This window comes from Martes martes (genome assembly GCF_963455335.1).
Source record: "Martes martes genome assembly, chromosome: 9".
Classification (NCBI taxonomy): Eukaryota; Metazoa; Chordata; class Mammalia; order Carnivora; family Mustelidae; genus Martes; species Martes martes.
The window spans coordinates 114,032,581-114,049,073 of record NC_137896.1 but is presented as its reverse complement, the minus strand read 5'-3'; the positions used below and the strand labels follow the sequence as shown (position 1 = coordinate 114,049,073).

The 16,493-nt window shown below is 33.1% G+C and overlaps 1 protein-coding gene across 2 annotated transcripts in view; it reads right to left on the bottom strand.

Annotated features, from left to right (window-relative positions):
• Positions 1-1,062: 1,062 nt before the first annotated feature.
• The window catches only part of MEMO1 (mediator of cell motility 1), a 116,689-nt gene continuing 101,258 nt past the window's right edge, over positions 1,063-16,493 (bottom strand). For both annotated transcript variants that reach the window (XM_080812877.1, XM_080812876.1), the window contains 3 exons: positions 14,942-15,018; positions 4,163-4,267; positions 1,063-2,581 (listed from right to left, as the gene is read on the bottom strand). In XM_080812877.1, coding sequence (XP_080669003.1) covers positions 2,450-2,581; positions 4,163-4,267; positions 14,942-15,018 — 314 coding nt within the window. In that variant the 3' untranslated portion in view covers positions 1,063-2,449. The remainder of the gene's footprint in view (positions 2,582-4,162; positions 4,268-14,941; positions 15,019-16,493) is intronic.

Genomic DNA, 16,493 nt, shown 5'->3' with positions numbered 1-16,493 from the left:
CTTCATGATTGAGTATGAAAGACATGCTCATATTCTAGAAAAGGGTGGACTGATGTTGAAATAGTCTAGAATTTTAAATGTGCAGTAAACATATTCACAGGGGCATGTAGCCCACTCAGCCTAAGCAACCCTCTTGTGTTTTTTACTAATCAATCAACTATGAAATGACAGAAGGAAAAAAACTGATTGATGGTAAAGCCACTTATCAGAATGATGAAAAAGAACAATCAATTATATCCTTAACAAACGGTCAAAAATTTTTAAAAATAATAATCAATAGTGGAGAGGGGACAGTATGATGGAAACTCACGTATTGCAAATTTGGTACAAACTTTCTGAAGGGTAATTTGGCCATATTTTAAAGCGCCTAAAAAGTTCTCACCATCAAAACCAATTATCCCATTCCCAGGAATATAACCTAAAGAACTAATCTATTATAGAGTTCAAATTTTACAATGTTATGAAGATGTCCATCCCTCTATTATTTATAATTGTGAAATATTAGAAACAATCTAATATCCAAAGAAAGAACTGGTTCAATCATGGTGTATGTATTCATACAATAAAATATTAGGCAGCCATTTTTTTTTAAATCACATTTTCAAAGACATGGGGAAGTACTTAGGAAGTTATAAAAAGTAGGGTATACAACTATATGGTCAGTATAATCTCAATTTGTTATGCACACACACAAACACATAAACACACTCATACATATAAATAGCATAGACATAGACTGAGAGGAAATACAAAAAATATTAACAGTGTTATCTCTGGATAGTGAAATTGCAGATTTTTTTCTCTTCTTTATCCTTTTCAGTACTTTCTAAATTTTCTGTAATAATCATGTATCAGTTTTATACTCAGAAAATAATAAAAATTCACTCTAGTCAATTTTGAAATTTTTATAGTCTATATAATAAATAAGGAATAAATATTTATAGTACTCAAAAGTATACCTAAGTGATGGGAAATAAATCATTAATATGTAAGAGTATAATTTCCACACATGTATAGGTGGATAATTTTGAATCCAAAAGATAACATTATTTTTTATTTTTTCTCAATTCTTGAGTATAGAAAGTTGATATTTAGTAAACAAGAAATGCAAATCTTTAAATAAAATTGGTGCAAGGCGTCTAAAAATTGTGCTATTCCGGCATCACACTGAAGATACAAATGCTCTCCAATGTAATGTAGATACCCAATGTTAGATTGAAATAGGTATAATCCACTACATGCATGGTGGCCAATAATTACCTAATCAGATTATATATATATTTTCCCCCCAAAGTGACTAGAAATGGTCTATACTAAAAAAAGAAATACAACACCATACCATTATTTTAGTTGGAAGAGCCGCACCAAAAATCATGACAAAAAATTTGTAGAACTATAAGAAAATCCAGTGGTTTTTTGTTTTGTTTTGTTTTTGTTACTGTTAATGATTTCTTGCTAAAAATTCAAGTAAGAGAGTCAAATTGTTTAAAGCACTAAAAAAGCACAGCAGTAGTATACAGTCTGCAATGATTTGAAAATCACTAAGAACACTCTTCAATATTTCCTCATTTGCAGACTACTGCCTATCAAACACGATCTTTGAAGGAAAGGACTACATCTGTTCTTTTACCAATCTTGAATTTATATTCTATTATAATATAGTAATGACACAAAGTGATGTCACACACAAAAAGCCAAACTGTATGTAATTTTAAAAGCTAACTTCAAAATATGATTCTAATGTCTGTGATAAAAAAATCACATAAATATGTAAAATATAAAATACATCCTAACATAGTTTTTACATGAGCTGAAGTTCACCACTTTTAACATAAAAATTCTGAGATGGAATTAATAAAAAAAACAATTTTCGTAGGTACCACAGAGCAATAAGTTTAAATCAGACTATTTTGAGTTGTGTAGCCCTTTATTAGCAACTAAAATAGAAGGTATCTGTTGTACAACACGGGTAGTAATTGACTATAACTGGAGATTTATTATATTCTAATACAGATCATTTATAAATGCAATTTCTTTATTAAAAAGCTTCCACCCTTTTTTTGTTTGTTTGTGTACAATTTGCAAAACTATTCTGAAAGCGGAATATATGTGCACAAGTCTGCAAAGAGTGCAAATTTAGGATATGGTAAATGCTTTACAAGTTACTTTCAAGAAACTGTCTGCCACAACTGGGCCTTTACATTGCCAACTTTTTTGATCAAAATATTTTGATGCCAGCCTTCCTTCCACTGCCCTAAACTATAAAGCATTTTTTAATGAGTTGAAATTAAGGAAGGACTACACCTACTAGAAAAGAAGAGAAGAAAGTTCTATTAGTTTGAGGTTTCAGAATCCCCCCAAACCAGGACCAGTATCTTGGTAAGGGCTAGGCGGGGACCCCGGACAGAGAATGAGTATGTGCAGGTGGCATCCCTGAGGATTCAGAGCTTCAGTGGACCGTGAGTGCTCCCGCTGCATAACTCACTGAGCTGTCTTGCCAGTTTCTACACTGGCTTGACTGGGCATAATTCAAAAAGGAAAAGCTCATATTCATTCCATTCTTCTGGAGCTCTGTGATAGCCTAGGGGAAAAAAAAAACTGGTTATGACAGATCTCATATAAAAAGTAAATACCTCTGTATTGGTGTCTTAACTTTGTCCACTTCACAGCTGAAGCCTAGATTTTTTACTCTTCTCTTGATTTGTTTCTTGAGCTTCTTTTTGCACATTATTAAACAGGAAAAAGAGAGTTCCTTACTTCATTCTCTCAAAGAATTTCCCCTAATCTGACTTCTTGATAAATATCAGTCATCTCCCACCCTACCCTTGTTATATTTAACAAAGCCACTTCAAGAAACATGGACCTTTCTCTCTTTTCTCTAAACCAAATCATAGCCACTTCCGTCATGAAATCCTGGTCTCTTCTTTGTCTAACTTTGACTAAATGTGAAATATATATAAATTAATTTCCAGATCTAAGGGGTAAACCACAATTTTTACTTTAATTGTAGACTGGTTCATCATTTATTTTATTAAAATTTTATTTGATCCAATTCAATCTAAATTTCCAATTTAGGAAATTAGTGTAGCTTACCTAGTTTAAATTTCAAGAATTAGTTTAAGCCCTGAACAGGCTTTACTTGCAGTCAATACTTCTTAAAAGAAATCATTCCTAAAAATCCACAATGTACTATCTTTCAAATTACACTGAACTAACACTGTAGAGTAGGTTACTACCCTGCACCATTCTAGACTAACATTACCTTCTCCATTATTTCTCTGCCTCCCCAAACAATGAAGGCATTATTGCTTCCTCCTCCCATTCCTGAATATACACACACTTTCTTCTCTATTAAAAAGTCTCACATTTTCCTTTAGGAAAGCCATACTGTTTTATTTATTACAGGAAAAATGAATATTATTATCTCTTTCAAAAACCCAGCTACCCAAAACTTCTGCCTCTTACTATTATTTACATGAAATATTGTTTTTGTTGTAAAGAGAAAAACATAACATGCGATCTGTCTCATGTTACTAAATTGTGAGTATCTGAAGTTCAAGAACAGAATTTTCCGTTTATTTTTAATAAAGTCTAGAACATTAAATAAAACCAAAAAATTAGTAAGGTTATTTATTACCAAGGGTTACTTTGATTTATATTTGTAAAGAACATATTGGAACTGGCTGTGAGTCAAGAGAAAAAGTAGGTTTCTATTCTAAATAATTTTTCTGTATTTAAAAGAAAGTACCAGGGACACCTGGGTGGCTCAGTTGGTTAAGCCGCTGCCTTCGGCTCAGGTCGTGATCCCAGGGTCCTGGGATCGAGTCCCACATCGGGCTCCTTGCTCAGCAGGGAGCCTGCTTCTCTCGCTGCCTCTGCCTGCCTCTCTGCCTGCTTGTGTGTACTCTCTCTCTGACAAATAAATAAATAAAATCTTTAAAAAAAAAAAAGAAAAAGAAAGAAAGTACCAGCCCATCTCCCAGTAACAACTTTATTCATGTAAGCAAAATAAAAGAAAGCCAAATTATCTTAAAGATACTAGGAAAAAAAGTTACCTAAAAGCAATGTTCATTAATAAGGTATCACAGATGATAACAATTAAGACATTTTGAAACATCATAGGATCAAATGCTAGAAATCAAGACTTCCTAAGGATACTTACATTTAATAACACCCCAATGGGATGTCTTCCACATATAGTATTATGGTATTTCTTCAAGTAATTGCTAAAAGATACAGGGTCTAGTTGTTCTATAATACTCATACCCTAGAAAAAGAAGAGAAAAAGAAAATGAAAGAAAAAAAAAAGTACACAATTTATTATTCCCTAATTACATTTTAAAACTGTTACTCAGAGCTAAACATAACTTTTCAATTAAGGCGAAGTAAAGAAAATACATTAAATAATCCATGTGAAATATCAAACTCATTCATCAAAAGTAATCTCATTATGGTTAGCTCTCAACAATATGTACACTTGATTAACAGAAAACTTTCAGTCCTCAGTTTAGTTTTTTCTGACCTCCTGCTATGTTTCCACACCACCATCACCAATTACCACTTAGCTCACAACCCTTAACATTTCACAATTTTACATTTTTCTTCTATAAAAAGTAAATCTGTTGCAAAAATTAACTTTGCTATCTAGCAGTTTTTTTCTCATAACCATCGTATTCCTCCTACCACTGGCATAAATAGTTAAGAGTTTACTGTAACTTAGCTAATTCCATAACATACACTTAAATATCAACAGTGTGCAAGGCATTCTGAATTATCAGTACATGATAAAAAGAAGATACCGCTAAGAAAAATGTTAACATGGTTTTAATTAACTTAAAGCTCAAAAAAGATAAATGCTTAAGCAAAATAGGCCTTTTATGAACTTTTTAAAATAAAGTATTGGCCTGTCTCCCAGTAACAAATAACTTTATTCATGTAAGCAAAATAATGGAAAGCCAAATTATCTTAAAAGCTTTTTATCTCTTGGGGTGCTTGGGTGGCTCAGTCAGCTGAGCGTCTCTTAGTTTTGGTTCAGGTCATGATCTCAGAGTCCTGGAAATGAGCCTGGCCATGCGCTCTGCACTCAGCAGGAAGTCTGCTTGAGATCCTCTTCCTCTGTCCCTTTCCCGCCCTCCCTCCCTGCTCATGCTCTCTCTCAAATAAGTAAATAAATCTTTAAAAAAAAAAAAAGGAGAAGAAGAAAGAAAGAAACCTTTTTATCTCTTTACACTTTCAACTGGAATGCTTTATTTTTAAGATTTTAATTCAGGATCAAAAAATTTTAGGACTACTATTAAAACTTGGACATTTATTCACCCTAAATTCCATACCCTGCAAATGCATTCAAATAATGTGTTCATGATACAGTAATATAGAGCAATTTTAATCAAGCAAATAAATCAATGATTCTCACTCATTCATTCACCAATTATCTTACCTTGTTTCTTATTCAGGTAAAATGTTTTACATTTGTGTTCTACAAACCAGATTAACATATTCTGAGAGAAATGTAAATGGTGGTTTAACTAGGGAATCAACTGATATATTTTGTGTGGTTTTTAAATTATATTTCAACATGTTTTAAAACAACCACAGTGGAAAAGCACCTAGCATAATCAGATGAACACTCATCTGAAAAATGATAGCAATCAGTAGGTGACATAAAAATACTGCAGTGGTGGCATCAAAATTTAATTTTATAAAGAACCTGTTTTCAGAGCATTCAAGTCATTCATAAACATCATCACACTTTCCTGCAAACAGGAAAAGACAGGTATGTGCATGTAATCAACTTTCAATTGACTGCACATCAATTAGCCACTCTAGACTTGTCCACTATCAGTGTTTAATGCTAAGCTGTTTTCCCCTGCAAACTAAGAGGCTTCCAAGTCAACAGTCTCCAGTGACATTTGGTGCAAATTCAGAGAAATATGAACAAACTTAAAAATTAAACCTAAGATAAATAATTAATACCATAATTCTGGTTCAAAGAATATCACACAATATATTTCTAAACCAAGCAGTAATGCAGAGATGGAGTTACACAAATCTCTTCCACACATATGGATAATCAAGATATAACTCCCTAAAAATGAAGGAACTGAGGCATAAATAAGGTTAAAAGCTTGCCTCTGAATTTCTAATCTGAGGCTCTTTCTCACTCACTAGTCTGCTTCATGTAGCATAAGAGACATACTAACAATTCTTTAAATACTCTCACAGCTATAATTGGTACACACATTTTAAGAGAACTTTTAATGTTCTTGGATGAAGTCTAGGACAGCTTACCTTAAATAGAACTCTACTCATTAATACATTATGTGACACTGAGGTTCTGAGGTATGTGTTAATGTTAAAATCTTAAAGTACATTTTGAACAAACTTACCACATTCATATGCTGACATGAAGAATTCAAAGACAGGAAAACTAATGATCAAATTTGTTAAAAACAAAGAATTCAAGAAATTTCATATAGAAAAATATAAAATAAAGTTATGAATGCAGAGAAGACACTACTAAATAAAGTGTTTGAAATTAAGATATAATGGTTAAATGAGAATGGGGGAAAGAAAAAATTGAGATGATGGAAATTAAGGGATAAAATTTAAATATTTAATCCCCTAAAGTATGTTATGTACCTACTAGGGCAAGAATCAATTCCACTACAATCATTCTCTGACAAATAAAGATAGTGAACAAGCATGCAGTTTTATAAAGAAGGGATATAAAGAAAAAATAAGGCTTTTCTCAAGAGTGAAATTCTCCAATTGGAAAATTCACAAAGTATGCAAACAATAGCAATAATGATAATGAGAGACAGGGCATCTATTAAGTAATACAGAACACTGGCAAATATACTTTTGTATATATTTATATCTTGATGTTAACAACTTTTAAATCATAGTTACCAAAATTTCAAGAAGATGAAAATGTTAATTTGATACTACTGCCAACAGCCAAAATTCCAAGATGAAGAAACAAAGTACTTCCCTACTAAGCTTAGTTAACTCTTCTATTACTTAAAATACTCGATCAGTGAATCTGAAGTCCAGGTGATGAAAATCTTACCTACTGCCTAGCATATTGAGAATCTGTTCACATGAACTTAAATCCAATATGAAGCAGTGAAGATCTAAGATAAAAAGCAGATACCATAAACACCAAAAGCCAATATCCATCATGATTTGGGTTTCTGAGAAATTTAGGGGCTTCAGCAAGAAATCCTCAGATTGAAAGCTAACTCCGTACTATGAGGGGGAACAAGAGCAGAGGGAATCCATCATTATGCTGACTCTCTAAGCAACGAGTGAAAGCTTATAATGTTAAATCCCAAGTGACAATCCTAAACTGAACAATTTTAACTGATAGAGCTGCAAATTCAGGACTCTGATAAGACAATAAAGATCTTCCCTTTTAAAAAAGTTTATATATAGGGACACCAGGGCGGCTCAGTTGGTGAAGCGTCTGCCTTCAGCTCAGGTTATGATCTTGGGATCCTGGGATCAAGCCTGAAATGGGGCTTCCAGTTCAGCAGGGAGTTTGTTTCTCCCTCTCACTTCCCCTCTACGCTCTCTCTTTCTCTCAAATAAATAAATAAAATCTTTAAAAAAAATTTTAAAAGTTCGTACATTATAAAATATTTTATTTAAATTTAATTTTAAATACTATCACCAGAAGCAATCTCCATCTATAGTAACAAATACAAAAAAGAAACAAAACTATTTTAGAGGACTTTAAGAAATTAGAACTAGAACCATAGGTCTTTTTATTATGAACCACTTAATTAATCACCATATTATCTTGTGAGTAGGCCTCATTTTTTAAAGTAAGTATATATATTTATGTTGGAGAGATGGATGTACATTTAGGTGGACAAGGTGGGAAAAGGAAATATTCTGCTTTCGGTAAGAGGCATCAAGAGAAAATCTTACAGTCAAAGAAATTTTAAGGGAAAAAAAAATCACCCTAAAGATATCAGTGCTAAGAAGCAATATACTAATAAGTAGCTATCTTAAAAGATGATATTATAAAACCTTATACCAAAGACTACTAATGAAACTATTGGCTTGAGTTCAAGAAAGAAGTATAAGTACACAAATCTGAACAATTTCCCTTTCAAAAGAGTTGAAAGAAAGAACAGTAGCTGAAGTTCAAATTAAATGAAGTGACTACTAATAAATTTGGAAGGAAAACATATCCTAAGGATGACTACAATGACATTTTCAGACTCTCTTTGCCAAATCATAAATAATTTGACAATGCCCATAATGAAATATTGGTCTATATCAAAAGTGGCCCGGAAAAAAAAACCATGATTATGTGATATATATATAAAACATATATGTATGTACTTATGTACGGTTAATGTTTCCAGTATGTAATATCAAAAGTTCACAAAAATGAATGTCTTAAAATATGTTCTGCTTTGTAATTACTGAAATTACAAAGTTCTAATTACCAAAAACATGATCAGCAGCCAATACTAATATAACACTTTTAGAATTTCCTGTAACTAGTTACTTTTTTCCCCACTTATAACATTTGGAAGATCCAGTTTATTTTACTATATATTTTTCTTTACATATTTTTTTTCACATAACTCGATTCCAAGATATTCAAATGCTAGAGATGTAATTATTTTGCAATAAGAGGAATAGCTATTTTTATTTTGCTTTGGAACCTAGAAACACTTTTACTTATTTTAGTAACTCTATTTAATAAGACTTTTCTGATAACAAAAAAAGAGCTAAAACTAATTAACATACTAATTTTGAAAAGACTATACCTAAGATTTTATACCTAAATAATTTTTCATCCTATCAAACTTTCAAAACATATAATGATTACAATCCAGAATTGATAACGTGTTTTAATACTTTATACAGAGAACATTTCCAATTATATTTGCTCTGAAAGATTGCATAGAGAAACTAAGATACTGGTTCTCAAATGAATGAAATTATTTATAACATAAAATGGCACTTTAGAAAAGGAACAGACAGAGGGATAGTCACCATTTGGTTATATAAATCAATTAAGAAAACACGTTATATAAGAGCTTAATAGTGAGTATACATAAATATATAAAAACACACATATATAAACATACATACATGACTATATGTATAGACCTATCCACTCTTATTATTTTAATCCACTTTAACCCCCAGAAGTGACTTACAACTTGAATTAAGAACATGCTAATAAAAGAACAAAACACTTACGAACCATTTAAAAATTCTATATATAAACAGAAAAGGACCACAAAAATCTGACTCCAAGTCAAATATTATATCAAATATTAAATTCAAATGTGTTAACAAGAAGCAAATACTTAATATTCAGAAATTATATTCCAGACTAAATAAAAATTTAAAAATTATGCCCTTGATTTTGGACATCTAAAGTAAGGTAAATCAGATGCAGATTTAGAAGTCAATATTAAACTTACTGGTTCTGTGTACCCTTTTTGAGCAAAAATTTCTAATTTCAAAGACTTAGAAACTACCAAAAAAGGCAATAACTATAGAATTATGAGATTCATGCCGATGGGTAATTGTTACCCTTTTTGCTCTGCCTCAAAGTAGGAAACCAAGGTCTATCTGTCTGATAAAAATATACCTCAAGAAAGGTAAGTAAAGCTAGTCCTCTTAATATAAGCTATCAATATAGCATTAGAAGAAAGGCTAAAAGAATAGTTAAGTATGGATGTTTATATATAACACATAGAATAATTAGTAAAATAATACTAAAGTGTTTAAATGTGACCACAGTTCTAAAAGAGTTCCAAAGGATGCTATTATGTTCAGTGACTTCAGAGCACCAGGTAAACTAATGTTTTAGAGAAAACATCTCTCTGTGCTAAAAGCATTAATTCATGGATTTACAAATTTTTACGTGTGCAAAATTAAATGCTGCCTAATTAAAGCTGGCAAATGATTTAAAGAGCTGAACAGAAAGCAAGAGGAGATAAATAGGAAATTTGTTCTACTCAACAGATTAGGGGCCATAGCAGGACAGTGCAAATTCACCTACAAAGCCAATTTAGGAATAAAAAGATGTTGGGACTCTTTCCACACTACCAGAAGGCACATCTCCAGGGGCACAATGGGCAAGTCTACTTTGAAAAAGTCCCATGGGTGACTGAAATTATAAAGACAAAGTTAAGGATTACTATAGTAGACAATCTCTCTGACCATCTACATGTTACTTACTTAACTCCAGACCTCTTGAACTTATTCCAGACCTCTTTCCCAGGCTTCCAACCAATACAGTCAAATCTGTAGCAAAACCCTTCTGAATGACCTCTAAAGTAATGTAACTAGGGGTGCCCGGGTGGCTCAGTCTGCTTCTCCCTCTTCCTCTGCCCCCCCCAATCTTGTGCTCTCTCTTTCTCTCTCAAAAATAAATAAAATATTTTAAAAAATAAAAAAATGTAACTACATCATTTCTTTGTACTTACATACATTTCTTACCCTGGAATATAAAGCCCTACATTATCCGGCCTCTGCCTATCCCTCTTGCCACAGCTTGTACCACTCTTATCCTTATCTACCATACTCCTGCAACACTGGCCTTTTTTTTTTTTCTTCACACCCAGCCTCTTTCCTATCTTAAGGACTTTGCACAGGCAGGTCCTTCTGTCCAGAATGCTCTTTCCTCTGATCTTTACTTGGTTTGGTCCTTCTTATCTCTATCTCAGTTTAATGTCTCTCCTCAGGGCAGTCTTTCTCCAACCACTTAACCACCAATCACCTGAATCATTTACTATTTCAAAATCCTTTCAATATTTTCTGTACAGCACACATCACTTTTGGAAACTAACATATATATATATATAACATATATATATGTTATATATACACACACACACACACACACACATATATATGTGTGTGTGTGTGTGTGTGTGTGTGTGTGTATATATCTCTTTACTCATTTTTTTTAACATATCTCCTTCTGTTAGAATAAAAGTTCTGTAAGTAAGTGTTAAGTAAGAGTAAATGTGTGTGTTTACTGCCCTAACTCCAATGGTGCCTAGGACTATAAATGCACTAAAAAATAATTGGAAAAATGAAAATCCAAATGCCAATTTGACATCTCCACTTGGATATCTTAAAGGCAACAGCAAATATAACATATCCTTAATGTGACTTATGATTTCCCTACCTCCTAAAATATCAGTTCTATCTTCTTGGGCTTTAAATCTAAGTGAACAGTACCAATACCCAACCAGCAGCATAAGCCAGACATTTAGGAGTTATTCTTGACACTTCCTTTCCCAGAAAGTTCAATCAATCTCCAAGTCCCATCATCAATTTGTCTCTTATATGTACTGATTATATCCACTCTGTCCCTCTCTTCCACCATCACCACCCCATCCACTGTCTGAATTACCATTTGTCACCTGGATTACCAAAATGGTCTACTCATTTTTCCTTTGACCTCCCTCCAACCCACCTGTGACACTGCAGCTGTATGAGCTATTCAAACAATTTGATCTTATCATTTTCCTATTTAATACCCTTTAAACAGCCTGTTCTAGGAGTGCCTGGGTGGTTCAGTCAGTTAAGCGTCTGTCTTGGGTTCCGGTCACAATCTCAGGGTCCTGGGATTAAGCCCCGTGTAGGGCTCCCTGCTCCCTGCGTCTCTCCCTCCCTGTCCTGCTCATGCTCACCTCTCTCTAATAAATAAAAATAAAATCTTCAAAAAACACAGGGACGCCTGGGTGGCTCAATCAGTTAAGCGTTTGCCTTTAGCTCAGGTCGTGATCCCAGGGTCCTGGGATTACCGCATCAGGCCCCTTACTCAGCGGAGATCCTGCTTCTCCCCTCTGCCTGCCACTCCCTCCCACTATTTGTACATGCACATGCTCTCTTTCTCTCTCTGACAAAAATATATAAATAAATAAAACCCTTGGGACACCTGGGTGGCTCAGTTGGTTAAGCCGCTGCCTTCGGCTCAGGTCGTGATCCCAGGGTCCTGGGATCGAGTCCCACATCGGGCTCCTTGCTCAACAGGGAGCCTGCTTCTCTCGCTGCCTCTGCCTGCCTCTCTGCCTGCTTGTGTGTACTCTCTCTCTGACAAATAAATAAATAAAATCTTTAAAAAAAAATAAAAATAAATAAAAATAAAAATAAAAATAAAAATAAAAATAAATAAATAAATAAATAAAACCCTTAAAATAAAAAAAAATAAATAGCCTGTTCTAGATCCTCTAGCTTCATTTCTCACCACTACCCCCAGTCCATTCATCCACCGATCCACTCAACAATTGCATATATTGAGTACCCAATGAAAGGCTGATACAAAATGGACAAAGATCCTGATCTCAGGAAGCTTACAGTCTAATAGGAGAGGTTATCACCAAACAAATCAACAGATAATAAGTCACACAGTAATTAATACTGAGAAGAAAACTTAAGTAGGGTAAGGTCATGGAACAACTGTTTACTGTAGGGGCATAATGGAAAACTATGGGTACATTTTTGGGTTGTCCCAATAATTAAAAATACTAGTGGGTGGTATCCAGGCATGCTGATTGTCCTATAATACAAGATAGTCCCACACACAAATAATTGTTCTCATACCATAACACTCTTGACATGTCTACATAGGTGAAAAACCTGGGGTGCCTGGGTGGCTCAGTGGGTTAAGCCTCTGCCTTTGGTTCAGGTCACAATATAAGGGTCCTGGGATGGAGCCCCGCATTCGGCTCTCTGCTCAGTGGGGAGCCTGCTTCTCCCTCTCTCTCTGCCTGCCTCTCGGCCTACTTGTGATCTCTCTCTCTGTCAAATAAATAAATGAAATCTTAAAAAGAAAAACCCTGCTAATAATTATCTAGACCCTTAACTCTATTTTATACATAAATACTAATAAGTTTTACATGGTTTTAATATACAGATTTCCAAGGAATGGCCATATTCATATAAAGTAAGGGAAGGCTGTACTTTGTCTAGTTTACAACTTTACTAGGAATTGCTCACCATTTTGGAAAATCAAGTCACCCAGCAATGCACCTTAGTAATATGAGTCACAAACATAAAATAATTGTTTAGGTTTGGACTGATAGCTGTTATAGTAATGATACAATATGTAAGCATCTACTTCATAGTGTCTTCTAATATAGTTAGAATTCGGGTCCTTACAGTATTAAAAATTTATTAGTTTATCATAAATTACTTTCCCCTTATTTCTTTCTCATATTACAGTTAGGGTATTCACTTAATTTAATTATGTATATAAGAAAATTATATTCATTATTTCATTCACTTGAAAGTATTTACTGAGCACCTACTAATGTTCTAATCACTATTCTAAGCACTCTGGATACACTGGAGAACAAAATAAATATCCTGACTAACAAAACTATAATAAATAAGTAGAATATTTAGTTTGTTGAAAGAAAAACTGCAGCACGGTAAGGTACGTTGGGAATGCTGAGAAGGTAGAGTGTATGATGCAAAATTAAACTGGGTAGTCGGTGTATCTTGCTGGGAAGGTAAAGCTGAGCAAAGCCACAAAGTCAGACAGTCAAGTACAAAAAGGGCCAAAGCCCTAAGGTAGGCACATCCACATCATCCTCACAGAACAATAAGGAGAGGGTGTGCCCTAAGTAACTCTTACAGCTCCGTATTGGAGTAGCTTCTTTCTAAGTCTGCTCAACGACTGCACTGAAAGTTCCATTAAGTGAAAGACAATGTTTTATCTTCTTAACGTCTTCAGTACTTTACACAGTACCAGACACACAGGAGACACCCATTAAGCACTTGCTACATGAAGAAAATAAATGATGACATAATCAGAAAAGTTTTCTGACGCAACTGAGAATTACGCCTCAGAAAAGTAAGATGAGAACTAGAAGCCAGGAAAGGATTAAATGACTGACGTGACATCATAAATCCAAAAGAAATGTCAGTAGATTAAGTCCAAACAAAATTCCAAAGGTAAAAGTATTAGGCTGTAATTGGATCTAAGTAACAAGATAAATTTAAATATGATAAAATCTACATATAATAAAATCTCCTGAGTAGCTAAATTTGCGTTCATTCCATTTGGCTTTTAATAAAATATACAAGGTATAACCTACCTATGGTTTTAGATCCAAATTCCTCACTAAAATGTTTTATCTACTTTAGACTAAATAGTCTTGTACTAAAACATATGCATAAAGCTTTTCAAACAGTGGTAAAGTTGATTTCAACATATCACAGACTTAAAGTCTGACAGATTTAAAGACAATTTAGAGACCACCTATTTCAAGTCTCTCATCTTTGAGATGACAAATTGAGGACTAGAGAACTGAAATGATCTGTCAAAAGTCAAAGCCAATAAGTGATAAACTTCCTATATTTAATATTCTGTTTATAAGTTTAAAAACACAAAATGATCTGCATGACTTTTCAAATATGAAAACAATTACTCCAACTACCATACTATTTTAAGGAAAATGACAGCAGGATTCAGTGTCAATTGTACTACCAGGCCAGATAAGAATACAATCATATTTTTAAATTTTTTATTTAAACAACAAAATGAAATACCATTTAAGAAAATCCAAATGGCCAAAAAATATAATAATAAAATAAACTTAGAATTTGCTAAGGTTGTTTCTGCTTAAAAATAAGTAATGGCATTAGTATCCTGTCATCCCTAAACCTGAGACACTCCCCCAAATAGCATCTAAAAATCTATATATTATTCTTTGTCTTACTAATCAAATAAAATTAAGATAAAGGAAATTTCAACTAATAAAAAAGGGATTATTTTTATAATCAATAGTCATATGATTGTAAATTATATTTTGCACATTTAGTTAAATAAAGATAGGGAAAGAATTATTAGTCTACTGTATATTTCAACATATTAAGTCTTGAATCACTAATCTGAAATCAAAGAAAATACCTTAGAGCATTAAAACCCCACACCTGAAAGACTTACCATTTTATCTAGATGTTCAATGGATCTATAAATCTCCCCCTGGGATTCATCATAGTAACTGTAACGGAACCTTTGACCTTGAAACAAATATCATGTACAAAATAAAATAGGGAAAAATTAGAAGCTAAAAAGAAAGCAAGCGCTTACCAAATAATTTCAGTTCTCATGGAAGGCAAAGCACAGCTTAAGCCTCTGAGAGAATCATTCCCAAGAGCCCTTGTACATAAAAATAAAAGGCATATTTGGGAAGTAATAAAGAAATGATATATCACCAGTGTTTTATGATGTTAAAAACTACTTCAAACTGTAGAACCTTAAAGTCACAAGCAATACAAAAGACTAAGGAAACAAAACAGCTTAAAAGTTAGAAGCATTGTTAAACATATTATATCACTCTGTAATGGAAGGTAAACCCAAAGAATATGATTCAAGGAAATCTGGTTTAAGGAAACTATCTCAGTGTAACAAATCAATGAAAGCTTAGCTTTTGCTGTATAAATGCAAAGATTTGATCTCTATTACAGAAAAAAAATGTGCAGGTCAGAGATATATTGTGGCTTATGTGATTTTTATGACCTCAATAAAAAAATTTATCTCATTTTTGCAAAACTCTCTACTTGAAAAAAGATCAATACAAGTGCCTTAAAATAGGAGGCACAAAAGGATAAATACAATTGTCCTGCTCTGACAATAAAATCTCAATAAGAGTACAAGCACAGAACATTCACGTTTAGCTCTTCTCCAAGAAACAGAGGGTAAGCTGGAAGAAATTTGAAAAGAAGACAGAAAACAAAAGGCTCAGGTAATAAATTTGGCTCCCTATTATAGCTGTATAAAAACCAAAAGTTAAACATATTCATAAATAATTGTGGTATGTTATTCCACAGACTATGTTGTATTTCAGACACATCTACATTTGTATATCTGTGATGCCTCTATTTCTTAGAACTCATTACTTTCATATTTAGCTATTTTTAAAGATTCACCAAAATACATTTTAAAGGTATGTGAGTACACCAGTCATGTATGCACACATTCTGTGTCTTGTGCTTCATTTTTAGAGCAAAGTTCACATATACAATTATTATCCTCACAGCTGAGAAGATGGGTTTCTTTGGCTGGATACTTATTATTTTTAAGTTCTCTGTTTATCTTGCTAAAAAAATGATCATCTTATAAATGATGAGTGATGCAAAATAACAAAACTCTTTTGGTGCTCTCTTTTGGAAAAAACCACACATCACAGTTATCCACACTTCCTTTACTTGCTGATTTTGATCATCTTTGATGGTCATCTTTCTAGACTATACTGTATTTCCTTAACTTTCACATTTTAGCTTTGCACACACATTAATACGTATGGTTACTCATGTACCAGTTCTTATTTTCCCTCGAGCTTCTATTAAATCAGTATTGCATCTTATAATTCATGATATCCTAGAATCAAGCAATAAGGTTCTGAAACAATTATCTGCTTTCTGAATATAACAACCAGAATATAGCAACCATTTTTATAAACATTGAGGATTACTATATGTCACCATAACTATGA